General features: G+C 47.2%; 1 protein-coding gene and 1 non-coding gene across 7 annotated transcripts in view; one reads left to right on the top strand and one right to left on the bottom strand.

Moving 5' to 3' along the window:
- Positions 1-27,638, top strand: part of LOC8039098 (calpain-A) — a 154,004-nt gene that overhangs the window by 40,548 nt on the left and 85,818 nt on the right. For 3 of the 6 annotated variants that reach the window (XM_029986619.4, XM_029986618.4, XM_029986615.4), the window contains exon 1: positions 3,207-4,357. The exons of the other annotated variants lie outside the window; for them this stretch is intronic. In XM_029986619.4, the coding sequence (XP_029842479.2) occupies positions 4,289-4,357 (69 nt within the window). In that variant the 5' untranslated portion in view covers positions 3,207-4,288. Of the gene's footprint in view, positions 1-3,206; positions 4,358-27,638 lie in introns of those variants that run through there. 6 annotated transcript variants of the gene reach the window in all.
- Trnal-aag lies at positions 2,509-2,590 on the bottom strand. The gene has a single exon. It is a non-coding gene; the product is annotated as a tRNA-Leu (tRNA).

The following is a 27,638-nucleotide window of genomic DNA, read 5'->3' as shown; positions in this document are numbered from 1 at the left end:
GCTACTAAGATCGCCAGCATCCTGCTTTTAGGCTGTTCACCAGAGTCCTAGGGGTGTTGCTGTGACACCTCGTCACACTACATACTAATAAAATTACTCGTAAGAGTATAATTCAGCTTGTCCCAGGGCTAACACTCTAAGGGTGTTGCGATAACACCCTTAGAGTGTTAGCCCGGTGTGACGAGGCTTTAACCTAGCGTACCTTTCATCAAATCGACGTCGCGGCTCCTGGTGCGCGATCACTGAATGTTTTATGGGAGCTTTCGAGGCTCCCCCGACAAGGGATAAATGTTTTAGCTCTCGCCAAGCTTCGTCGCTGAGGTGGTTTTCACGAGACAACCGCTGAACCCAGGCTGGCGTGCGGACGGCTCCTTTCAGAAAAACCCGCCGCTCACGTTTCTTCTTTTTTTTTTTTTTTTTTTTTTTGGCGGGCCCATTGGCGATTTTGTTTATTTTGGTGTGCTGCAACGAAGACTAGCCTAGAAGGTATTCTCGAAATTTTATGATCCCGATCGGAACGCCCGCGTGGCTTCAACGAGAAATAGCAGGCGCGGAACCCGCCCGCGTTTATAATTTATTTTCTATGTTTTTATTAGTTCTTACAGATTTGTTTATAAAAAGCCGTGAAAGCTATATACAGGTTTTCTTTTCTTAAAGCTTTACAGATTTGTTTAAAAAAATCCGTGAAAGCCACATTTATGCGGTTTGTGCAGGTGTATTATATGGCCTGGAGGATATAATAGCGGGAGCTAATATCGTCACGATAATCGGCTAATGAACTGAAATATGTGAACATTTTAATTAGTGAAAATAAGCATAGGGTTCCAATTCGAAACTTGCTGAGCGTCATGGATAACCACCACATCAGTACACATTTTAGTAATCACGGCAGATGGCTCAAGTTACCACTCTTTCGGCAGGAGCAAGGCTAGGGTAAAAACCGATGCGAAAAGGTGCCCGCGAGGTTTCTTCCGTCTCTTATCATCCGCGTTTTCTTACAGCCAGCTTTGTGCCTGTTGCACGAGCGGTACATTTAGCGCACTACGGCGCTTCCCATGCGCTCAAAAGTATTTCTAAGAAATAACGATTTAGTGGTTTAGGTGACGTCAAACGAGTTTATAACCGGAACAATATGTTTATATAGTCACTAATTAAAAAAGTTCATAAACATTTTTCGTTATTTATTTGAGTTATCATGAGTTAAAAAAAAATATGTTGAACCTAAAATAAAATTTAAAAAAATATTGAGCCTAAAAAACATACTCTTTTAATATATCAACCATGACATTCTACGGAGGTCTTAGAGATTTTATAGGAATTCGGTCAACGGTCATGTAATCCTTGGCTTTAATATCCGATTACAGCTTTCTTCCTGTAACTAAACGGATACTTTATTTCTAATTACGAAAACCTTGAGTCTAGGGTAAAATGAAGGGCAGTACAAAGACAGCGTCTCATGTTTGTGAAAACATCGTGTTTGTGCTGTGCCTTATTTTAACCTATGTTTTTTGCATCTTTCTTTTTGGGGTGTAAATACGTTCAAACAATACACCAGCTCGTTTACACACTTACTTTCTGCTCATTTCTCTTGTTCGTATACGGTCCTGCACTTTCACTTGTCTGTTGGTGTTTTCTCTTTGCTCATTATTTTCTCGCTGATTTTATGAACTAGAGTCACTCCCCAGACATGGGATAAACATGGACTTATTGTTACGTCGAGAGTAGTCCTAAAACTTAACTGATTATAGTGCAATTGAATGCAAAGGTGCAAGCGAGCTGGACAAGAATGACGAAAATAATCCCTGGAGAAGGGGAACAAGAGGGACAAAGGACAAACACCCGTAATTCCGACCAGTGGAAGTAGTATATAATAGGAAGTTGTGGTGGGGGTGAATAGTGCACGTTTGAATCGTAGGTATTTCTATGTTGTCTCTTTCTCCCGTCAGATCATTAAGATATCCGAACGAGGTGCCTCAATCGAAAACCTGTGTCCGTTACGCTAGTGTTTTTTTTTATTATGTTTTCGTGTTCCGAATCTCGCCAGCAGGGTTTGCGAAGTTTTCCAACTTATCTACAAGGTACTTCTGATGCGGATCCCACAAAACATACATATTCCAGTGTAGGTCTTGGGCAGTCTCTATAGTTTCTGTTTAGCCCCGCGTAAATTTGGGATTTCGAATTTTAAAGTTTAAAAGAAATTAAAAGAAAAAAAAAGCTTGACTATGTGATACCCAAAATATTTAACATACTGTCAGTATGTTAAATAATAATAAATAATAAAAATTAAATAATAAAAAACTGCGAGTCCCAAGGGACTCGCAGACACTTTTACCACATTCAAGACCAACTCCCAAATGCTGCACCTGTCCGTTATATTATCTAGGTCCAACTGTATAAAAGCATAATCACCAGCACTGTCACAATCTGCTGTACAAAACGGGATCACCATTCTTCTAAACCAGTCCTACCGAGGATCAAGAATAGGTCATTCATAACTTACAAAACTTGTGGCAGCGGTGGGATTCGAACCCACGCCTCCGAGGAGACTGGTGCCTTAAACCAGCGCCTTAGACCGCTCGGCCACGCTACCGATGCGGAGTTCAGAAGTTGATATCACTGATAATCGGGCTGAAACGAAGTATACCGATATGTATTTAATTTACTTCGGTTCTTTCTTATTCGTCTCATTTGTGTTTGCGTTGTTATACTGCCTTTTTCCTTTCTTTCTTTCTGAGGAACATTTGTGGGTTTTTAAAGTGCGGAAAGCATTGGTCAAACAGAAATGCCCTGCCGGCCGTGGCCTGCAGAATACATTATATAAAATAAAAGGCTCGGAAGCAATTCCAACAAAACCAGATAAGATCACAAGATCATATCTCTATTAGTGTCACAGTCACCTACCTAAATTGCTAGAGAAGCGACACAGAATATTTCCCCGTCTCTCCAATCAGGCTGATTATTATTATTAGCACGCTGGCAGATAGTATTATCGGTTCTTGTAGTAGTGGTAATAGTAGGATTAACTGCAACGGTAGCATAAGTAGCAGCATTGAGCTCTACACCGGCTACCGATCTGCGTCCGGGGGCATCCTACAAATTATCGTTTGGACACGTCAACACGCGATATGCTCGTGAACAATACACGTATTGGAGGAGGAGGAGGGTAGCCGAGGGGCAAGTCATGTGAGATGAGCGGGAAGCGTCGAGGGGGAGCGAAACTGGATATAGGAAGAGCGGCTCGACCTCTCCGTTGTTGCGTGTTCTGCGAAAGCCGGCAGTTGGCGCCTGTCGCAGGGCGGACCAGGCAGGCACAACACCTCGTGCGCTCTTTTTATTTCCTCCTGTACCGCGTCCACTTGTCGGGGTGTTCAGTCTGCTGTAGTCATTGATTCATCCGGCGACATTCGTTCTCGCGAGAAGACTTCACGTCGTGAGTGGGATACGACGTGTCAAGAACGTGGTTAGCTGAAGCCAGCGGAAACTGGGTCATCCGATCCACTCACTGTCTACGTTCGGCGAACGACGTTTGTGCGTTGTCGGTTGCAAAGTGTGTTGTCCGCTACACGTACAGCGTGCCGGCTGCTGCATCGAGAGTGTCGTCTGCTAGCATACTCGCGATATACCGTCTGCTAGATTCTGGAAGTGTCGTGTATCCTCATGAACTCAGCGTTGGTTGCCTGTTGCGTTCAATAACTATCGTCCGCTTCACCTGCTGTCATCGTGCAGTCCGCGACGCTGAGTGTGTCGTCTGCTCATATATTTGTCTGCTACGCTCAGCCTATCGTCTGATACGCACAGACTGTCGTCTGCTACATTCGGAACGTCGTCTGCTACGGCCAGTCTGTCGTTTGGTACGCTCAGACTGTCGTCCGCTGCTGCCGTAGCGCCCTGCGTCGTCTGCCGTACCCTTTAGCGCGTCGTCTGCTAGCGGAGCAGGACCACGCTGTCCCCTAGCCTGGCTCGCCCCCAAGAACGCTGTGCACGGCGGCCAGCCTCGCTAGCGAACCGGCGCGACCTCTAACGTCCACGTGGTCTCCGAGTCGGGCAGAGATATTTCCGAAGAGAGCGACCCCGCCTCGTTTCTCTCTCGGCTGCTCGCGGGGCACGCGAAGGAGGACAGGCCACGAGCGTCACGACAACATGGTGGTGCTGCTTCCCGGTGCGCGGTGTCTTGGCTCGTGATCGCTCGTGCAGTACGTTAGCTTGTGCTGCCGTTTGGTGGTGACGTCGCAGTGTGTGCGTGAGTGTGTGATCCGTTGGATACGTGAGAGCAAGCGACAGCTGAACCATGGGGTTGTCGGAGAACAGCCGGCGTTACTCGTGGGACTCTTGGAATCTCAAGTCTCCAGTTTACAAAGTAAGCTTAGGCGATTCGAGGCAGTGTTCTGCCCGTCACCGCCAAACCAAACGCGATACCGAGATGCGTTACCGTCATGCAAATGTGACGAAATAACGTCGGCCTTGCTTCTTAAATCTGTCGAACATCACTTTTTCATTAGTTTGGATTTTAGTATGTAGTATGTGACAGCGACAAGGAGTACACGATTGATTGAAAACACGTTTTATCACACTTTTTATGCACCTGTGGTGCTAACGCGAACTCTGATAACAACTAAACTGTGTCTAGGTTATTTTATAGTTTTTTTTAAATATTTTTATACGAGGCCCCGACAGCGTGCTGGCCCTTTATAGGAACCAAAGCCGTGACTAATTTTTATATAAAAGAAAGTAAATAACGTAATTTTTTTTTTTATGAAACAATACACGAAATAATTTCACTCCTTAGTTATTTCGCATTCCAATGAATACTTTAGTACACGTTACTAATAAAACCTTACGCGTTACCAGTAACGTCGTTATTGGCAACCTCCAACACTCATTCGGGGCTTCCTGAGACATGTCCTTGAAAAGCAGTCGCGTGCTTCTTCGGTTTGCTGTCTGCGAGCCAACCGCAGGCTCTTTCCGTGAATGTGAACGCGGAAATACGCGAGGCGGCGGCGTAATTCTCGTAGTAGAATATAATTACAGGTTGCAGTGACAAGTAAAAGAAAAATAGGTAGAGCGGGTAAAAGGAAGTAGACCGATTTAGTACATTGAAAATTTGCCAGTAGGTTAGGATATTTGCTTCAACACATTTTATGATGTTCATTTTGCCCTAATGCATTGACATTTTTTTAATAATAATAATATATTTATGACGCTGGCCTCCATATATTAGTATTTCGCAAGGTATGTTTTCCGAATGTTGATTGTCATGTATATACGAAACCCTAGGAACCCGCGCACTGCTTCTTATTTTCCAAACAAGACTTCTAGATGCGCCACTGAATCTTGAATTTTGAACGTTGAGCCTTCTGATCTATTTTACGATAACTATTCCTTAGTTGGGACGTTTCTCTAAAACTCAATTAACTTGGCAGATTTTACAGTACGTGAACAATGTGTGCGCCAGGCATCCGTGTCTTGTTAGTGGAACAAATGGCGTAAATTAGCATTACTTGGAAGAATGGAATCTTCCGGGACGTTTTGTTATTATTTGCGTCTTGTTTAGGCCAGGTGGCAGCCAGCCAGAATCTCACGAAGCATACAGTTTCTTTTCGGTGAAACCCGGAAGCCTTTTTCCCTCGAGTAAACCAGGGAGCCAACTCTAGTTAGAAAGAAGGGGGAAGGTAGTTGCGTTTTAAATCAGATTGAGAGGTAACATAGCCTTCTCTCCCAATGCCTTGGAACATTATGCTACTATACTGTCACGGTCGATGGCTGATTTTCTCTTACGTATCTCTTTGTTCTCAGCATCTTAATTGATAGGATCTGATTATGTTATCTGTTTTCCTGTTGTTCGAATGGACAACAAAATGTTGGCGCTTAGAAGGATGCGTGAGCACCCGCTGCCCCTCTTTTTTTTGTTTCAACAAGTCAGCCGAACGTATTTTCAATATCAGCCATCGCGCTAGGTATCAGCTATTGTTCGGCTGAGCTATAGACTGGCCGTGATTAATAAAACACCGCGGTGACGACACCGGAAGAGTGCAAGGTCGACACTTGACACACGGTGTTGCTCTTGATACAAGAGCCCTGAGGAAGCTTCGAGGAGATTCCCCTTCAACTTTTCTGTCATTTCATTTATTACTCGCTTAAATACCGACGAGGGTTCAGACATAAAAGAAAGAGAGGGGGAAAGGGGTCATACAATCATTTTATGATATTGCCCATGGCGTAAAAAAATATAACAGGAACAAGGAGCAGGAACAACAAAGGATAACAAAAAAGCACCTGCCGTAAAAGGCGGCAAATGTGCTTCCCGAAAGTTTTTTTAATATCAGGTATGGTTACTATTGAGTCCGGTCGATTGTTCGAGTTGCTAATGGACACAGTGAATGTTGTATAATGTGCCACACGAATGTGCCGTAAAAGAGCGTTTATTACTCTCTTCACCACGTCTTTCTCATGATGTCACACTATGGTCTGGCTCAGCTCATCACTACATGCATATAGTACTTTGAACGCGTTCCGAGTTTTGTTTCTAGTGTGCGTTAACAAAGCGTCGCGTCTTCTGCTGTTTTCGCACGAGTCACTTCTTTTTGAATAGCAGAACTACGCCTATGCATGTCCTGCGCGCGTTATTGAAAGCTGGTAATCAATTCCAATTAAAAATCCCCTCACCCGTAAAAGTATTATGACATTACTAGATTATACAGTTCTCGAATGATTCTTCAAACTTGTATTGTGACTTTTGCTTTTACTTTTCTGGCGGTCACGTCAGTGCTGCGGCTTTTGGTCGTCTTACAGTTACAGCCCTATTCGGCGAACTGAACTCCCGTAGCTCTCTTTTATTATTTGCGTAATGCTTTTGTTGTTTATTTTCGGTGGAGGTTCCAACCGTTTCTTTACAGTTCGAACCGGAGAGCTTCTTTCCTGCTACTCGAGTGTGTATAAACGCAACTCGCAGACGCATCGAAGGCACTTTTTTTTGTAGTCCTTAAAGGGACCATGCAACAATATTGAGTAGGGATGTTTCTCCCTTTACTCAAGCTTACCGACATTAGTGGGACACAACTAAACTCGCAGGCAACGCCACTGACCGAGAAGCTTCTTTGTCGCCGCGTAATTTCAACGAGACGATCGAGCGTTGTTTTTTTTTCTTTTTTTTGTAATTGTAATTGTTATCAATTAATTTTTTTTTTCTTTCTAGTAGCGTGTACGAGACTGCGTGAGAACATATCGAGGTCTGGTTGGAACGGTTAGCGCGAAGACGCAAAGCTAGATGCCTTCGCCTAGCTCTATTCGCCGTTCGGACGCGTTCGAACACCGAACGCCGGCGTCCGCGTTTGAAAGCGTTTGAACAGTTATTAGACACAAATGACGCCAAACGCCTGCCTTTCGCGTTCTGACGCGTTCGACGAGTGCAGACGAGATCATAGAGTTATTCTAATGTACGCTAGAGGTTTAACTGTGCAACCGGTCTACTTTTGCGGTGCTCCCGTACATTCCTTACGGGAAAACGCGCGTGCATTTTGCCTCTTCGCCGAAAAATAACGTGCAACACTTTCGTTATTTGGGTCATACCGAATAGTGTATGTACATTTATTAACACTGTAAAAGTGCAATTGCTTTAGTCAGCGGAATTTTCTTCATCAGTGAACGATGTTTAACGTCGCCGTATTTCAGGCTCCAACCTTTATTCCACAGGAGGTGTGTGAAAACGAGCGACGATTCTAAGCAAAATAACAATCGAAAGGAATATAGAGCGTGTTCAAGGCTAGAGAGTATTCCGGTGACGGTTATATATTGCTAATATGACAGTCCTGTCACTATATATGAACGTGACCCTCCCTTGCATATTTACGAGGGGTTAGAAACATTACAAACGTGAAGAGCAAAGCACGTGGGCTATGAAAGGTGTCTCCCTTTATTATTTTCCATACCGCGCAGCACTCATGACGCACGTGTTCTCAAAAAATTTCGAGCTTGCGGGTGATATTTTGAACGAAGCAAGCATCTTCACGGAGCAGAAAGAATAACGCGGTACTTATTTATCAGAAATCGGAGTATATTACGTGGTCTTCAATTTATTTTGATCGTACATGCACAGGGAGGTACTGATCCAGTGCTACTGCGCAGTTCTTGCCATCTCTCTTGGTTCTCCACATGTCCTTCGTTCGTTTAGCACGTATATCCCTCATGCTGAAAAGCGCCGACGTCGTGCACGCGCCAACAGTGTCCGACAGCGTTCGTTCGCTGTCGGACGTTCGAAGCCGTTTTAGCACCGTTTTTAATGCGACGATTTTAAAAGAAAAACGCCGTAACTGACTGATCATTTTGACTGCGTGACTGAGAAATCTTCCAAGCTACCTACGTACGAATTATTCGGGACATCTGCCCTTATAATAGAGCACAAGGAGCAAATGAACTCACTTTTCCCCACAGAAATGCGCTACCAGAAGTCAACTGTCGACTGGACATTAGCGCCATTTGAACCTCTAGCGTAACCTTTTATAATAACTCTATGGATGAGATAAAGGCTTCATTTGTCTCCACTGTATACTCGCCGAACGCGTTCGAATGCGAAAGTCAAACGCCAGATGGCGGTGTTCCGCGTTCTAAAGCGTTCGGCAAGCGCAGTGCAGACAAAGAGCAACTATAGCTTCCGGCTCTTCCGTCTGAACGCTTTCTTTTTTTGACGTGGTTACTTTTGACTAATGACTGCGGCGGCTTTGTCGGGAAACGCGAACTGTCTAGTTTCCTCTCGGAAGCCGGTTTTTTCACGCATTAAGAGCGGGTCACGTGTGCGCTTGCATATATAGGCTGCCTACGCGCGGCTAGATGCGTGGCGAGGAGGGCCGTCTCTGTTCTTCCCCTCTGCCGGCATGCCAGATATAGACCGTTTTATCGTGGGTAGCGCCATTTTGAGAGCGAGAGAGAAAAGGGGAAAGGGCTACCGGCGCTTTCCCCCTTTCTGATTGTGTAGAAAGAGTGGAAGTCCCGGATGAGAGGCCTGGCCGGTGTTGGGCGTCTGCAGTGCCCCAACTTCGTTCGCGCTTTTTTCTACGTTTCAAACTCCCAAACTTATTTAGAGTCATGGTCTTCGATGGCGACAGACCCCCGGTCATCGGGGCACAATTGCTGGGTAACAGGGTGCAGGAATAACGACAAAAAGAGTCGAATACTGTCCGAGGACCTATGTAGCTTGCATGGAATCCGGCAAGGCAAGTACGGCTGGAAAGTTTCTAAGCTCCATTGCTTTCCGCATGACTGGAAATGATGAACCAGTTATACATTTTTGCTTGCAATGGGCCTATTTCAACGTAGCCGCCTTTATTTGTAATCAACAAGTTATACACGAAACGGGAAACTCAATTAACTTTGTAAACGCCCGGAGCTGCTACATATCGTCTTGCTCCGCTGTTTTTATCTTTGTGTCCCTGTTCTTATATTTCCTTGTGAATGAACGACGAAGACGCTCCAAATGTACTTTTATCGAACCGCAGAAAGCCTCGAAGCAGCCACGAATTATCTTACTATTTGATGCAATATTTTGGGCACTCACCTCCAATTTCTATAGCTGGCACGTTCGCTGCCGCTGTTCCCCCCGTCGCCACACTGGCGGATGCTATGACCCAAACAAAGAAACGTGCACACTGGGCTCGAAAACGCAGATCGCAACACACGAGACTTTCCCTGCAGCGACTATCAAGCGCCTCAAAGCGCTTTATTCAATGGAAACAACCCACCAGCGGCACTCCAAGGACGCTTTTGCCGGCTCCCTGGTATCGCGCAAAAGATCGCGATTAAAAAAAAAAAAAAGATACAACAAAGAAATACGTTTTCAACAATTTCCAGCCTCACCCGGGGGCAGGAATGAGCCTTCAACTAATTGTTTATGATGATAAAATCGAGTCAGTCACCACTGTAAATTATCACTATTAAGATAAATTCAGTTACAAAATTTTACAAGCTGAAACAGCAGTTATCACGAGAAAACTCGCACGCACATTGCGAGCGTACCCCATGTTCATCGGCGGTGCAGCGTTTGGTGCGCGCTCCATTCACGAAATGTTCCGAGCGATGTCGAGAGGATGGCGTTGAGGAGACGCCTTTTCGGTTTACGGACGCAATCCACTGCCGCCGGAGACGGGGGTCATGTGGAAAGCGATGGAGCTCAAAGACATTGCAGCCCCTCTCTCCTTGCCGGATTCCTTGCAAGCGACATATGTCCTCGGACAGTATTCTATGGTTTCTGTTTTTATTCGTGCACCCTACGACCCAGCAATGGTGTCCCGATGACCGGGGGACTGTTGCCATCGAAGCCTCTGGCTCTAGCTAAGTTTGCGAGTTTAAAATAGGAAAGAAAGCGCTACCGAAGTTCGGGCACAGCAGACACCCAACACCGGCGAAGCCTCTCATCCGGGACTTTCACTCTTTCTACACAATCAGAAAGGAGGAAAGCGCCCGTAGCCCTTTCCCCTTTTCTCTCTCGCCCTCTTTCAGTAAAACGGTCTATAGGTTTGCTCCCCCCACCCCCGGCGGTCGCCATCTTTGCGGAATCTCGAAATATCCGTTAGGCGTTTCCCGACCGACCACATGCATTGCTGATCTCTGAAAATCATTTTGTAAGGCGCAACAAACAACGGACACAAGAGAGAAATCCTCTTGTGTACACCATGATTTCCAACGTTCACCAAATAGCCCTACTACAAGTTCTTCTATTGCTGATCTCGTTCGCGAACGCTACACGTATATACGATACTGGCTCCACTCTTATTGGGCGAGGTTATCGGACGAACGCTTGATCGGCGGCGCGGGAGGCGGCCTTGAATTGTAACGCATTCGATATGACGTCGGGAAGCCGGCCTGTCGAGTCTTGGCGTGGTTTCTCTACTCTTCGTGGATAAGACTGCCCGACGGGAGATGTTACGTTCGATAGCGTCACAAAGCAGCAATCGAAACAACAGTCCGATCTCACAAACGTTGGGCGCGTGCGTGAAGCCGCCATAACTTCACTTCGCTGGAGGCGGGTGGCGGTACAGTGGCAGTGCGCGAGATCGGGCTCCACACGCGCAGAACTCCAGCGAATGTTCCCTCGATGCATTGCGGCAGCGCCGTCGTAGTCAAACTGACTGGTCAGGTGGTTGTAAACACCTTACGTATAAATTAACAGTTACGCGCAAGGCTGTTTGCCCGTTCTTCGTACGCGTACATTTAGGTCAGTTTTGTCTTCGATTGTTCGTACACACAGACAAACACAAGCACGCATATCCACACAAGCACAGGCACAGATTTGCACAGCACAGCCACGCACGCGCGCACAGAATAACGCAGTCTAAATTAAAAAAAAAGATTTTTTTTTTTTTTTGCGGAACTTGTGTTTCTTTTTTTTTTTAATTCAAGAAAAAAAAAAGTTTTGCGCGTTGTTCATGCGCCGCGCGAAGTTACAGGGTTTGGTGTCGGAGGAAGAAGCGATGCTCTGGGCGATTGAATGTTTCAACGTGTACGTTTTGATAAGATAACATATATCTAATCTGAAGTAGGGTGCCCTTATCTGAAGTGCACTCACACACTATATCTTAATTTTTACATAAAGGGGTAAATTAATCACGCCCCACGGGGCGTCTGACTACGGTTGTTTGTGGTTCTTTTTTTTTTTTTTTTTTTGTGTGTGTGCATTTGTATCCGGCAACGAGTCAATTATTTTTCTCTTCCTGGGGTTCCTTTAAACGGGGGCAGGGGAGGGAGAGAGGGGGGGGGGGGGGGAGTGAAGCTTCACTGAGGATGTTTTGCGTGGATACATTTTACCGTAGGAGACCGTTTCTTCTTGAGCTTCGTGTTTTTCTTACGTCCCTCCAGTCTCGATTATGTACGGCCAGTCTGAGTCAGCGCGGCGCGTGCTTGCATCGCGTGGTGTCTACTCGGCGGTGGGTTGGCGGGCTCGCCTTCCTTTGTGCGCTACAATGAGCGATGTTGGCGTACAGGTAGAGATAGGAAGAGAGGATGTAGGCAGTGCACGGCGCAGCAGGTGGTCGCGCTTTGCGGCTCGCATTGCGCACTTACCTGGAACCGATACGTGTTTCGAGTGTTTCGCCGTCCTCGTCGCTCGTCTCGTCGGTCGCTCGAAGCCGCGGCTTCGAGCCTACTGGCGACGACGAGGTGTTTCGACGGCTCCCTCCGGGTTCCCGCCAGTGACATTACGACCAGCTGATTATCGATTCCCAAATACAAAACACGTCGGTTGCCCTCGGAGTATGTAGATGAGGGATGCGCTGAGGGTGTGAAAAGGAAGGGTACGTCGTAAACAAAAATATGATGCAAAAAAGACATATATAGGGGTGTTTCTTTTTTTACTATTCTGGCAGATTTGTTAAAAAAAAGAAAAAAAAAACGCCATGAAGGCTACACTTATGCGGTTTATGTGGGTGGCTAATCTTTGCGATAAGTCGGCTAATTAATTTAAATGCACTACTTAACTTTTCAATTAGTGAAAATAGACATATGGTTCCGATTAGGAACTTGCTGAGCGTTATTGAAAATTACTCAATCACTCATTTTCAGAAAGACTTTCAGCGCGTGAGAGTAGTGCGCTAAAGTTACCACTCGTGGAGCAGGTACAAGGCTAGCGGTTGCGGTAAGGCGCCCTCGCAATTTTTCCGTCTCTTATCTAGCCCCAGCCTTGTGCCTGCTCCACGAGCGGTAACTTTAGCGCACTAGAAAGACTTTGAGCACTCACGCGCTCAAATTCGTTTTAAAAATTACTGATTTAGGGGTTTTGCACGACGTTCAGCAAATTTCTAATTGGAACCATATGACTATTTTCACTAATTAACAGGTTAAATAACGAATTTTAATTACTTAGCCGAATTATCCCAAAGATTAGCCACTCCCATAATGTCCCCCTGGGCGTATAACCCACTCGCACAAACCGCATAACTGTAGCTTTCATGGTGTTTTTATAAACAAATCTGGAAGAATAAAAAAAAGCACCCGGTATATATATCGATATAAATCAGAGATCCGTACTTGCAAAATTGCTAAGCTAGGAGTTTATTGTATGTATTACGACAGTTTTGCCGAGAGGCTCGGCTTCGTGAGGAGATGGCTTACATGGACATGTATGCCATCTCCTGTTTCAGCGCTGTTTCAGCTCATATTGTCCGCGATAGTACGTGCAAGTGAAGTATGTAGCAAAGAGTGTAAGAATATAATTTTTTTTTTTTTAGTGTAGTGGCCGAAGCTACCGCCTGATGCGAAGAAAATCGTTGAAATTAGTTATCCACTTATTCAGATAACAGCCATCTATGTCTCTAGCGATGAAGTGACCGGAAGCGCCTAAACAGGAAGCCGAGACCAGCTTCACAACAGCCGCTAGGTGCACTGACGGTCGAGTGATCTGCTGGGGCCCATGGGAGTGGCCACTCTTTACGTTACACTATATTACTCTGTGTCACGCTTTCGATGGTGACGATTTCCTTTTGGCTTTACATTTAAGAATACCTCTAAAGCACGAACTCCGAGATTTAACAGTTTGGGAATGGTTCAGAGTCTTCAGATTCCTGAGCTCCGTGACTTCTTTTCCTCGTGTACAGCTCAGGGCTGCCTTACACAGCACTGCTTTGTTACGTACAGCTCGCCGAAACATTCTTGTCTCTATAATATCGCGTACCAGGCTATCTCTTTGAACTGATAGCCACGGACTTGTGCGTAGCCAGACGTAAGCTTCTGCAAGGTAACGTAAGAGAACGGGGCTGTTTGAACCTGCTGCCTTGGTTATGGCTTTTGCCGAAGTGAGTCGTAAAACCTGGAAACCCCCCTAACGTACTAGGTTCTGTTTGAGCGTTTCGTCTGTTTTCATTACCCTTTTCTTTCGCTTCGTTGCAGACTCGTTTCTCGTGTTTACTTTTTGCAACCCTCGTGGCAATGGCCGGAACTGGCGCCAAATGTATATTTCACACCGCACGCACAACCCTGAACTCACTTGTCCGTATACACCGAGCTAGCGCGTCTGGCCTGGCCTAAAATTAAGCACCTTAAACAAACACCTCCATATGTCTTCGATGCAGCCGTGTTTTTGTTTTGTTTTTGTTTCCGTTTGTATGCAGTCGCTTGCAGACGCTTCGCAGTAATGGCGGCGCCAGTAGGCGCCATGTTTTCGTTGCTTCGTCTGCCAAGAATACGCGACTATGACTCCGCTGCCCCCTGGCTAAGCTGATAGTGTGGTGGGAGCTACGCGCTCACCGGACCAATCAACAGCCGTCTTTTCGTCAGGTGCACGGTACCGCTTTCTGCACTTGGGGGGACAGTGGGGCGGGAGCGTGATCACGGTGCGAAAGATAGACTTATGAGTTCCAACTAGGGGTATCGCGAACTTCTGCCAATCCTGAGGTTTCGACAAAAGTTCGACGTTATCAAAGTTCGACGAAGTTCGACTTGTGGACGGCCTTGTCCGACTTGTGCACTAAAATTTCGCATGTTGGGAAACGAATGATTTATAAGGAAATTCATATTTCTTTTTCATAAAATGGTTAAGTATGAATGTTGAGGCCGCCTCCCAGGTGGCGGGTTCGAATACCGGCCGAGGTGCCCGCAATCTGATGTTGTGCTTCAAAAGATCCCCAAGTGGCTAAAATTAATTATTTGTTTTCCACTGGGGCGGGCCAGATGCCTTTCGTTGGTTCGGCAGGTAAGACCCCTAAATTTGATTATTGTTTGCACAATATAAAAGCAGAGATAAGTGCTATTGGGGGCACAGCTGGCTAGAACATTGGCAAGAGCTGTGGCCTCTTCTGCTTGGCGCCTAGCAGACAACCAAGCGGGGTGCGGTCACAAACTGGGAAAGCAATCGATCTCCGAGGGAAATCACAAAGCTCGATTCCTCTCGGAGGTCACGTGACAGGGTGCTGTGTCCACGATGGTACTTTTAACGCTTTAGTTTATTAAGTTGAAATGATGAAACAAGATACCCAACAAACGTTGCATTTGTCCTCCGCCAGGTGGCGTCGGCTCGTTTTAAATTTTCGCTCATGCGCACAAAAGTTGAACTTGGTGCGAGAAGGTCGAACAAGTGGAACCTGGTCGAACTCGAACCTTGACAGGTTTGCGACATCCCTGTACTTTGTTCCCTTGTAAGCTATACAGTGCGGCAAAAGCCACCCGAACGTCGGACCAATCGTCCGCCTCTTTCTTGTCACATGACCCGCTCTCTGTGCGTAATGTGACTGGTCCAACAAGTACGCATCTTCCGCCGCACCGTCAGCTTATGGACGAAGCTTCGGGGGATCGGTGGCCGACTGCATTAGCGCACCGCGGCTCAGAGCACGAAGAGCGAGTGCTCGCGCTGCAGAACTCAGGAACCTTCACCTACCCCTTACTGTTTCGTGAGCATCGTACCGGCGAGCTGTCGTGTATCTCTACTGCGTGATGCACGTTAAAGACCCCAAACTAACAATGGTACTGCACTGGCTCTTATCTCCAGCGAAACCGGCGTCGCCGCACCTCAAAGGCAAGCCGACCTTACGCTGTCTAAACACGAACGTCGAATTCGGTTTTGGTTTGGGTGGCGTCTTCCCCTCACGTTCATCTAAGCTGTGAACGGAGCGAGCAAGACCGAGGAGGAGAAGTTTTCTCCGACAGCTAGAGTCAACACAGCTTGGCTAAATCGAGCTCGAAGGTGTTGGCTCTGCCGCCCAAGCGACTCGGCGCCGTTTCCGAGCAGCCCGGCTTTTAGAGCTGCTTTTATCGTGCCTTATGGGGTGACGCGAGTCGGTCATAAAGTCGGTCATATATATATCGCGGCGCTTCTGAAGCGTTAAGGGGAAGCCGCTCTCCATCTCAAATCGATTTCATATATTCCCCACTTCCACACGCAATACCTATCTTCCACTCGATCAGCCAGTAAGTTACTTCGCCAACGGATATGTACAGGCAACAAGATTGTTCTAACATCGTGAATTATTTTATGTTCTTTGAGCTAAAAGTGCGTCTATGTGTACCTGTCATCTTGGAGCTAGGGCTTCGTCAAGCTGCACTTGCTGCAGCTTCTTTAGCCCACCTAACCATCTTTCTCGATTAAATAAAAATAAACATTCACTGACTGATCGATTGAATTAATGTTTACCTCATAAGCTACGCGCAGAGCATCCACACTTCATCCACCGATTGCCATGCGGACGCAACCATTTTGGTGCCGGAGCAAATGCCTAGTTGCGATTCGAAAGTGCGGCTTTCTGAGCTTTAGACAGACGGTGTCGGGAGGCTCCGGTGATACCATTACGCTCTGTCGCGGACAGTTTTATCTTTTTCTAAAGCACGGAAAAGCGTTTCATGCGATTTCAGATGAAGCTTAAGATAACTGGAAGCGATGACGTTAAGTATGCTGTCCAGACCGGTTATAACGAAGTCGGTTATGACGAAATAGCGGCTACAGCGAAGCGATCACGATTCCCCGTTCCCTTTTGCACTTCGTTAACCGAAGTCGGTTATAACGAAATAGCGAATATAGTGAAGTGATTTCCGAATCCCGTTGACTTCGTTATAACCGCGGTCTCGACACAACCGTTGTAGTGCCGTTTTGTTTTGAAACGTAGCTTATTTGGCGAAGTTAATTACGTCGAGTGTGAGCAGCTCGCGTTTTAGAAACTGAGAATTGACCCTCTTCAAAAGGGAACGCCCTCCTCACATTGACCACGCACTCTGACCATGTATTGGACACGATATAGTTGCGGCATCGTTCGACGTGAACTTGACTCAACTCGCATCGAGAGCGAGCGCGTTTGGCGAGGATTCGGACCCAATCGTCACATATGTGTCGTGCCCAGGTTGCTCGCTGGGATTTTGAAAGGGGTCTAATTAACTGTCATTTAGAAAACGGCAAAAAAAAAAAAAAGGGTAGACTAAAATCACGGGCTGGCGTCGGAGACTGCGTCGTCCGTGCTCCTGGTAAACACGTCGTCACCCGACTGCATTCCTGACGGCCGGGTGTCGTCACTCTGCCATATGTGTCAGGTATATATGTGTCCTTCAGTCGAAAACTGACAGGAAGGGGTTGCTATTTTATGCACGCGATACCTGCTCGCCGATGAGGCTGTTCACCCGTCGCACAATTGCATTGGGCGTAGGGTAATCGCACTCGCCGCGATTGCCGCTACGCACGAAACTATATATGTCTCTGTCGTTGACACGTTTTACGTATTCACGAGGAGCAATGCAGCAATGTCAGCCGAATCATCATCTGGGTTTCCGGTGCGATAGCTCCTCTGAGCAGTGACTCAATGGTATGACGTCATCGCATACCTTTCGTTCAACGATGCAGTCAGATAAAAAGTACGTAAAACAATTTGAACTGTTTATTCCCGCCCATTACATTATTGCAATATGCCCGGACAAGAAATGTATGCATGGGTGGCAAATAAAGCTTCAGACGAAGATTCCGAAGAAACTTTTTCCAGCATCTTCTTTTTAATTACTCGTTATGCTGCTTCGGATTTCATAGCGGCACACATCAGTTTGAAAGGTGGCGGAAGAAGGTCTAGTTCAGTGTGAATAGCTCCCATATCGAAGTATTGACGGAAACGGGACGGCTCTATCGGAAGGTCATTTCAAAAGTTCCAGTAGGATTGAATGGTGATGGGCTATGAAGTCTAGTCAAAATAAAGGTATATTCCGTGATGTCCAGACGAACGAATACGTGGCAGTTCTTTTATTATTTTTTTTTTGTATTTCTTCTATATCAGTTGATGACCAAAGCGAATTCCACTCATAAAGTGTTCGCTCAATGTGCTTCCTTATTGTGCATCCTCATTCGTGAGACAAGCACCTTGAAGTTCGCCTCGAATGACGTCGTTGCTGTCCTGGGCAGCTCAGTTAGGTACGGGTCCATCACTCACACGCTCTTTTGAATTTACCGTCTTCATTGTGGAGAAGAGTGCCTCACAGCTGTACCTATGGTTGCACAAGGCTTCCATATCGGAAGCTGTTGGACCTTGTTGGACTTCGGTGCCCCGTCAGGCGACATGATCGCCTTTCGCCCCAAGAGCCATTTGAAGAAATGTGCCCCTTCAAATAAATAAAACTAAATTGAAATATTTTTTTTTTTCCGGGGGTGGGGGGATTGTTTACCAGGGAGCTGCCAGTCACACTGTGACCTGTGAAGAGCCGCAGTTTGGCCAGCCCTGGTTCTCTAAGTTGGACCCTCGTTGAGAAAGTTAGCAAGATCACCTACCGCCGCAATTGGCCATAGCCAAGTTCAAGGGCCGCGCTGACCAATCTATGCGGTCGGCGATCTCTCCGACTTTCTCGCCGAGCGTTCAACCTAAAGCCCCTGGTCTGCTCGGAATTCGCCTTTCGACCGCGCGTGTCTTGGAATGTTTTGGGATTATTTTGAAGGCCGACGGTCAGCGGTACAGTTCTTTTGTCTTCTGGTATCCAATTGAACTCCTAAAATGGCTCGAAACAGCGAGGTAAATCGAAGGACTCGCACAGATTTGTTTGGGAGAGCTGTATATGTCGTCGATATTCTCCTCTCGTACCGAGACAAAGAGTGACCCGATTCGAAGACCCTGGCGCCAACGCGCCGGCACCCACCCCTCGGAATGGCACAGAAAGGCCGGTATACGCCAGGCACGGAACCTCGTTGGAATCGAAGCTCGTCCTGATGAGCGCAAGAAGAGCGGTCTTCCGTTGCCGCACTGGGTGGTGTGTCATCATCATCGGACGCCATGTTGATGCTTAGCACGTTCTTCGCCCCCTCGAACATCGGAACGGACGGTTCCTTCTGTCGGGACGTGCGTGCTCCGAGGTTCAACGGACCGACTGCTGGAAGGCAGCGCACCCCTTTGTTGGAAATCGTAAGCTGCGGGCTGCAATAACGGTGTTCGGGCTATCTGGGGTACTAACGAAAGTCGTGAAGTACAGTGCTCACCAAACGTATCCGGAACACGCCAACGATATCTTCTGATGGCAGCGCACGTTATTGGCGTACTGTGACCTCCGTTGCTATACATCGCCAAAGAAATCCACAAAATTCTTCTTCTTCATTATAGCGCTATCCTGGCGACAGCCGAAGAACTGCTCCATGACGTCGATGAAACATCCCGAGCTGGGAAAGCCGCTCGCTCGAGGTCGAAAACGCGGCTTTGACTGTGGACATCGCTGCAATTCTGCCGGCCGTCCAGTTGATTCATATTCATATACGTGATGATGCATAGGTGCGTCAAAGTCCAAACGGTCGGTGGTCTGATGATTTAATCGGTAAGCATTCGATGTTTCTACTTAATCGCTGACGATTTGAGGACGTGGCGAAGAGCGTAGACCACTTCTTAGCCTGGTCCACGGTTCAGCGGCAACTCCGGCCGCCCATGCTCGGACCCTTCACTTGTGCGCTTATGAAGCAGCTCTTCGGCTGCCGCCAGGATAGCGCTCCCACGAGATGAGGCGCCTTTCCCGTGTTCCGGATAAGTCGCTGAGCACTGCACCTTCAACTGGTGACTTCAGGTCGGTACTTGGAAGCCGATTCCTGAAAGCGGTAAGGATGCAGTTACGAGCCTTTGACAACTGGTCCCCAGTAAACGGCGAGGGGTAAATAGGAGTTAGCAACTACGATCTCCAGATGTTCCTGGAAACTGGTCTGCGGACCAACTGTATACGTTGGAGATTCTGGCAACTGATTTCCACAAAGCAGTCACCTGTCCAAGCACTGGGAACTAGGATTTGCAGATGTTTCTCTGTTTTTTTTTTTTTTATTTTGAAAATGGCGTGTTTTCCTCTATTTGTCACGTAGGTGAAATTAGTATAATCGCTTAGTATCATCGAATCATCTTCGGACGACTTCGGTTTAAACTAATTTGAGGCTCCAGGTTTTTATTGAGTGGAGATCTTATACTTTTGCACTCTATGTAAACAAGCATCTAAAAAAAAAGTAGGTAAAAGCGAGAAAATGATGATCGACCCTTCTTATTTCGAGCGGAAATGACAGGAAACCGACGTCTCTCGACCTAGATCGAGTGTTTCGTTTTGCTACGGCATGGTGAAAGGACGTATTTTGGGCGTCCTCTTGGCCGAAACGTCGTGAATTTGAACATGTCAAGACTCACAGACGTTGCACTTGTCGCGTGTAACGCTCAATAGGCGTTTGACAAACAAAACAACAACAAGAACTCCGCTGTTCGGTCGCCCACCGTCTCGTATCGCAAACCTCGCTTTGTTTCTCCGAACACCGCGTGTCTTCCATGCTCGATGCTGCTGCAGCGTGAAGGCCATCCCTCGGCTGCCTCGTCGAGGTTCGTGCCGTCGGCGACTTGCTCGCGCTTTTATTATTCCGCTATCGGCCAAGGCTTCCTCCGCGCCCTTCGCTCTCTTTCTCTGCGAGATGTTGCAAGCCGTGTGGGACGCCGCTGAGATGGCTCACGAGATGGCCTTCGGGGCTGCTGCATCAGGTCGCGTGAAGAGGGGCGAGGCCTGGCACACAAAGCGCACAGGGTATCGTTTGTTGGCGTCGGGGCTACCGCTACTAACACCGCCTGTAGAAGACAAGGCAGGACTGCGCCTTTCCCGTCCCAAACGTCATCTTTAGCGGATCCACGCCTAGCTCGCGTCAGCGTCGCCGCTGCAGCGTCTCGGGGCGAGCGTGACGCTACGGCAACTCTTGTCAAGCTTCGGCGTGTTTGCCGCTTGGGGCGCGTCGGAGATCCACGAATGATGACGTCACGAGCGGGAAGTGGTATTGCTCCCGCTCGTTCTCGCCGACGCGAACCGCGGTCAAGTGCACGACACTCGGGAGGACGAAAGCGTTTTACACCCTTCAGGGTGTGAAGTGTGTGTATACGTTTCACAGACTTACATCCCCATGGCGCCATCATTTCGATGCCTTTATTTAAAACAATGCGCCCTTTTTAATGTAACAAGGGCCGTCTGGGGGCTTGTTTTCAATATACGAAATGAAGGGCAGCCTGACATGCCTCCGCTCGTCAGAGGAGATTGACATCGTGCCGTTGCGTTGGTTTTTATTGTTTTTTGTGTGTGACGCGTACTACCGATGCACCGATGCTCAAAAAAGGATGGTCGAAAAAGACTGAACACGCGCAAGGATAGGTGCTGACAATGTTAATCGTACGGTCCCCCCCCCTCCCCCCCCCCCCCCGCCCCCTCTCGTGTGAATGAGTATATATCTTTCAATTGTCGAATAACTTTAACGGTGGAGCAGTCACAGGAACGGATGATTCTGGTGTATCGCGCCTGCTTCATTGCGTCTCTATTTATGATCGATGTATGTGATAACCGTATTCGTTGTGTCTTGCTTGTGAACTTGCCACTCGTAACCAAATATCTGGTTGCTGCTGAGATTTCCAGCAAGCTATCTTTCGGCGCTGTTGGGCTTGGGAAAAGCTGATTTCACTCCAAAAATTAAGGGTGTACAGCTTACACCCGTTGTCCCCTATAATACACGCTAAAGCTTCAGTTCGACGTACAGCGCACTGGCGTTAATGTGAGGGCCCCAACTTTACGAGAGGCTTGATGTCGGTGCGATGCAACATATTAAGCAGCTAAAATACGTATCAAAAACTACAAAAAAAACAAAAAAAAAACACCGAATGATTGCAGTAGGGCCAAGAAAACCCAGATTACTTTGTTTGCAGTAGTCACACTTACTTTAGCTATTTTAATAAGTTGTATAACTCGGTTATCAAGCCGCTCGTGAAAGTTGGTATCGTCGAACGTTCAACTGAAGTTTTAGGGTGTCATACATGTGACAAGGGGTGTAAGAATATGCTGTTTTTTTTTTCAGTGTGTTAGTTTGTCTCGGGGCTAACGCCTTTACGGAGAGGATAAGCCGCATAGCAAACATTTCGAACATACGTGCCGGTAGCAGCTGAAGAAGCTAAGCGCGGAGAAACTGGGGGAAAGAAGGAGACCAGAGCATGCGGGAACGTCAGAACGCCGAGCTCTGGCTGGGATAAGTAGTGGGTATAGACCTAAAGCTGGCACCTTTTGTGTCACTGCATCCGCCGAACGCGTTACAACGCGGAACACCGGCGTCTGGCTATGGTGCCTGGAGCGCGTCTTCGACTAGTGTGTTTAGCGTCCTGTGCTGCCCATACATCAAAGGTGGTCCCAAAGTAGCAACAAATGACGTCACAGATGCCGGGGTGTCACACTTTTGTACGTCGCGATCCTGGCGGTTGGTCATATAGAAATGCTAACTAGAAGTTGCAAGTAGCACGAGCGAACGCGAGTGTCGCCGTCGTCGTTGCGTCCCAACTTCTGGCTACCGAAGCTTCCGTAAACTGCACACTCGAGAGCAAACTGCAACAGAACCGGCGTTGGCCACATATTGGGACGCCGATAGGATCGCGACCGGCGATAGCTTGACTTTTCTGTGACGTAATCGGGCGGAAATCGAGGGACCACTTTTTTGGACGCGGTAAACACACCAGTCGGAGACTCGTTCCAGGCACTCATAGTTTGGCTCTGGCATTCGAACGCTTTCGACGAGCGCGGCAGAGACCTACCGACTGATCATTCGAGCCAGAGCTCGCCTTTCTGACGTACCCACGTGCTTTCGGCTCCTCCTTTTGCTTAATTTCTAGGTGTATATTCTGTTTTGCCATAGATGATAGCCAAACAGCGTTGGGAAGATATCGAATACGCGCTCCGCGCGAGACTCCGCCGCTCCCGGAGATCACGTGATATTCACACGGCATCGGAAGGACTTCAATGGCTCGTCCTCTTGTGGTCCAAGGTAATGGAAAACTATGGTGCCTGGAACGCATCTCAGACTGCCGCGTTTACCGCGTTCGAAAAAAGTGGTCTCTTTTTGGTTTCCGTCTAATGACGTCATAGGCCTGGCACGAATTGTTGCCGGCCGCGACCCTGGCGGTGTCACAGCAGCGATGGTGGTTGTGGCAGACGCCTGTTCTGCCGCAAGTCGCTCTCCGGATTTAACAGTCTACGGAGGAGGGTCGACCAACTTCAGAGTTTGAACGCTGCGACGACAGCTACACTTATCGCGTCAGGATCGCGACATTCGACAGGTGTGACAGTCCGGCTTTCGGCATTTGTGAAGTAATTTGTTGCGGCACCCGCTGGGAGGTGTTGTTTGACAACACCTCCAGCGGGTGCCCCGTGACCCTGGCCGAACTTGACAAACAGGAGTCCACACAAAAACAAACGAGCCAAAAAAAACTTTTTTTTTTCTTTAGTGTCGGGGGGGGGGGGGGGGGGGGGGTTAAATTTGCGAGTTGGCGGGCGGAAGACTCCACAGCCTAGGGGGGTCGGACGTGCAGGTTGGCCTCCAGAGGAAAGGTGATTGATGGACAAGGGCTTGGTATCCGTAGTCAAGTCCCTTACGGCCCTTCGGCGGCCGCTTATATTGAGTTAAGCAGCATTCTGGGGCTATCTAGGTAACCAACTCCAGAGGGTTTATTAGCGCCGTAGAAAACGCTTGAAGCCCCAAACAAGCTTGATCATAAAAAAGAAAAAAAACAAAAAAACAAGCGTTTACACAAGACTAAACACCTTTCGAACGAAGTTAACAAGAGCGGCTATAAATAGTACAAAACAGATTCGAAGCCACGATATCAAAAGAGCAGCCATACAGAGGGAAAAGCTATAGCTCCGAAGCTGATGTGTACGGGCCAAAATACCTCCGACGCGGGGCTCTATGTATACAAGTGTACCATTATAGCGTTCAGGTCCACCCCCAAATGGAGCCTCCCGACTCCGGTGGAAACCATAAGCCGAGCCGTTCAGACGACCAGCATCGGCCCAAAGACTCTCGCAAACCCGCGCAGAAAGTAAAAACACGAAGTGAAGCTAAAGTAAACATTGGCAAAAGGGGAGTGCTACGTTTCCTTCGAGCCAATCAGAGCGATAGGAGAGAAACACGTGAGAGCCCTTACCAAAGGCACGCGGGCGAGAGCGTAGCCGAAGCAGTTAGAGAAGAGGGAAAGGAGGAACTCCAGTCTTACCTTCTTTTTTTTGTGTCCAAGACGTAGTGATGCAAAACTATCGATAAATTGACTATCGATACTATCGATAATTTTTCCAAAACTATCGGTATTGTCGCAGAACTATCGATAGTCGACTATCTATAGTTTTTCGATAGTTGGCCATCGATAGTACTGTGGATGTTTTTTTTACTAACGGTAGTCAGCTGGTAAGTGCTTGGGATAGTTGGTGTCCCATTTGAAAAAAATAAAGCGAGAAAAAGAAAAGAGGGAGCGACGCAAACTACCGGTGTCGCAAAACTATCGATAGTTTACCGATAGTCGAATAACGATAATTTTCTGATTATCGACTATCGATAGTACTATCGATAGTTTTTTTTTTTTTTACTATTGATAGTCAGATTTCTGGTGACTATCGATACTATCGGTAGTATTATCGATAGTTTTGCACCACCGCCAAGACGTCGCTTTTCTCCCTCTCGGAATACAAAAAACGGCTTTCCTCACTGTCCCACCCGCGTACCCTCTTCACTGCTTATCAAATTTTGAGGACAGAGAACCGGTGCTACGATATCTCAGGTTGGTAGATTACGTGAAGATGGCGAATGAAGGCCTCCTCGGCAGCGCAGCCGATCGTAAACCGTAGCAAGAGGCGTAAAAACCGGTCGTGTCGAAGTCAATCGTAAACTCAAACGCGAGTGTATGAACGGGCCTTTATGTGCCTAAGAACATTCCTTACGTAAGAGTGTAAAGCATTGCTCAAAATAAGTGCCTTTCCTTGCAATGAATCTCGTCCGGTTGAGAAGTCGCAGCTTGCCTTGCTTAGGCGTCTTTTGTGTTTCAAATTTTTTTTTTTTAAATAATTTGTTAGTTTGCGATTTTGTTTCTCGATGTCGTGTAAAATAAAACGTTTATTTCTACTTCTATACAGATAATGTATTTAGGGTAAAGCTTTCGGCGTTAAAAAGAAATATATAATATATACCTCACATTTTGTGCACCTCAGTTTCGTCAATGGGATCAAGAACAGTCACTTCTTATTATTATTTTTTTTTTTTTTTATGGTTTCGCATTTTTTTTTTAGTTTGTGTCTCCCTTAGCAGTTCCCTCGTCTTGCGCATGTCAGCTTTCGTTCGCTATAAGGTCAGAAGCGAGTCCTTGCACAGCCATACCCTGAGCTTCCGTCAAACAGTATATTACCCGAGTGTTTCTGCTCACGGCGACTTCGTTTGGCCCTTGTCTGTGTCTTGCTAAATCGCTCAAGCGCGCCGTCCTTGGCCCCGCGCATACGCTGTGCCAATTTCTCCTCTCTCTTTTTTTTCCCTTTTTTTAATGACACCGCTTTGTCGACGGTTGCGTGTCGTTTTCCGGAAGGCCGGTCGGTCCACAGGGAGGACACGGTGACAGCGGTAAAGGGTGCTCGAGCACTGCAGGACACCGCACACATACATTTGGGTGCAAATCGAAGGATCCTCAATCGGTTTTTAGGCCTCTTGGACCGGCAGCGTGGTATTATGCACCGGCTGGGCGATGGGAGAAGAACAGATGCCGTTCTCCCGTCGCAAGGAAACGAAGATGGCGGTCTATCGATCACGTGCGTAGGAGATGCGCCCACGTGGGCGACTTTAGTTTGAAGAAACGTTAGTTCCGCCTACTGCCTCGGCGATATGACTTGAACGCACCTCTTGAGTCGAACCGGGTAAGCCCCGTTTGCCTTTCTTCTGGGTTCGGTTTACTAGTTTCTCCACCCGAAACATGCTTCGCATCGCTGACTACGTCATACGACATATCTCACGGAAAACCTACGCGCTCGGTGTGTATATACCTGACCGTCGCTCAGTCAGACCGCCAGGGTTCGTAAACGGCGATTCCTTCTGTTCAATTTCCCCGCTGAGTTTAGCTGGGAAAATGTCGTCACGTGATCTGACGTCGCGAGACCTATACACAAATTCAGTTTCCCCGCTAAATTTGGCGAAGAAATTAAAGTCACGCGACCTGTACGTGAATTCCCTTTCTTCCTCTAAATTTGGCAGAAAAAATGATGTCACGTGACCTATGGACAGTTTTAGTTTTTCCGCTAAATTTAGGGGAAAATATGCCTTCTTCATTTCCCGAAACGACGGTTTAATGTCCTGGAAACAAATTTAGACCATCGCTCTTTAAATACTGCACTTCGTGCATTATAGAAAATTCAAAAATAAACGTCGCTGCCAATGGGGAACTTAGGTCCCAGCTGAGCGCTGACTCAGCACTCGTGCCCCGTCTGTGCCTTACGCTGGCCTCCGTTAGGTGGCGTGAAAGATCTAGCACTACTGCCTTGTCCTGGGAGGTGTGTTGGTCTAAGCAACGACGACAGAAGTCGTCGCTGCTGTTTTTGCAGAACAGTTTTGGCGTCGGGGCTTCGTTCGCGCAGCAACTTCGAGATAGACATGCTTTGAACGAAACGATTTGTTGAAAGTCTCAAATGCCAACCTTGCTGTCGTAGCATAGCTATGTACTATATCGTTCATCCCTGAAGTTGCTTGGTGTAATACACCACAAAGTTACATGTTTTGTGGTACTTGCTAAGCGCCGCGTTTGTGTCAGTTTTTTGTCCTCGTCTTTTGCGCTGAATTTGCTGCCCATGTGGTACTTGAGCTTAGATTTTATTGAGTGTCAGCACGTTGGAGCGTCGTCGCGTGAAGTAGAGCTGACGATTCATTGTTCGATGCGTAGCCTCTTTTCCATCGTCAGCTCACCTAACAGACCCCGGAGGAATGTGTTTCGTGGGTAGGGCAAAAATCGAACCATAGAATCCGAGCTATTCGCCTCGAGATCGAACCGTGTCGCCACCGCGCGGCCGAAATTGGAAACGCGCGAAAGCGGGGATACCGACGTGCGTCGTCTGCTACGGGCGCACGCTCAGAAGCATGGATCTCGACGACGCAAGCCCGTTTCAGGCTGAGCTTGACATTCCTTACTAAATGTTTTATGTTTTTGTTTCCGTTTCTTCTTACTAAAGGTTGTGTTGTATCGTTCGCCACGCGTAGAAATTCAGCAAAGCGATTATTATTAAGTCGGAAGCTTCCATAATCTTAGCGTGTTGTTTTTTATACAATCGCTGGTACCGCGTATTTTGTTATCTCGCACAAACCTTGGCTTTCATGAAGCATTGAATGTTGAGTGGGTCTGTGGTTTGATTAGAAAATTAACCCGACTGATCGCTATCCCCTTTAATAGACTAATCAATCAATAAATCCGTATGTTGATTTTTCGCCGGTCACATTGCGCGAAAGACGTTAAAACTAAACATTTTTCTACTGGTTTTACTATGTCATAAATGGCATATTGCATTCCCATTATAAACTTCACGTTGTGAGTCCTACATAAATATGAACACGGGAAGCCTATTAAAATTAAGTATTTTTAAAGTTATTATTTAAACAGTATAATCGCCCTCGGCGAAATGACAAGCACGCTGAAGTGGTTTACCGTGCAAGCCTGTGTCACAAAAGAAGTAAAGACGTCAAAAATATTAAAGCGGGCATATTTTACTCCTCGTTGACTTTCTCCAGCACAAGACTCCAATTAACCGGCAGAAAAAAAAAATTGCAATTAAAGCATTACTTGAATAATCTGAAAGTTAATCGACGAACTGCCTAGTCCCGATATACGTTAGGTGAGGGCGGAGGGTCATCGGAAAGTCTCGTGAAGGTCGCTAGCCCTCAT

Source organism: Ixodes scapularis, unplaced genomic scaffold, assembly GCF_016920785.2.
Source record: "Ixodes scapularis isolate PalLabHiFi unplaced genomic scaffold, ASM1692078v2 PGA_scaffold10__122_contigs__length_95168666, whole genome shotgun sequence".
In the NCBI taxonomy this organism is placed as follows: domain Eukaryota; kingdom Metazoa; phylum Arthropoda; class Arachnida; order Ixodida; family Ixodidae; genus Ixodes; species Ixodes scapularis.
Note: the sequence above shows the minus strand (reverse complement) of the source record. Positions and strands in the feature narration are given on the sequence as shown.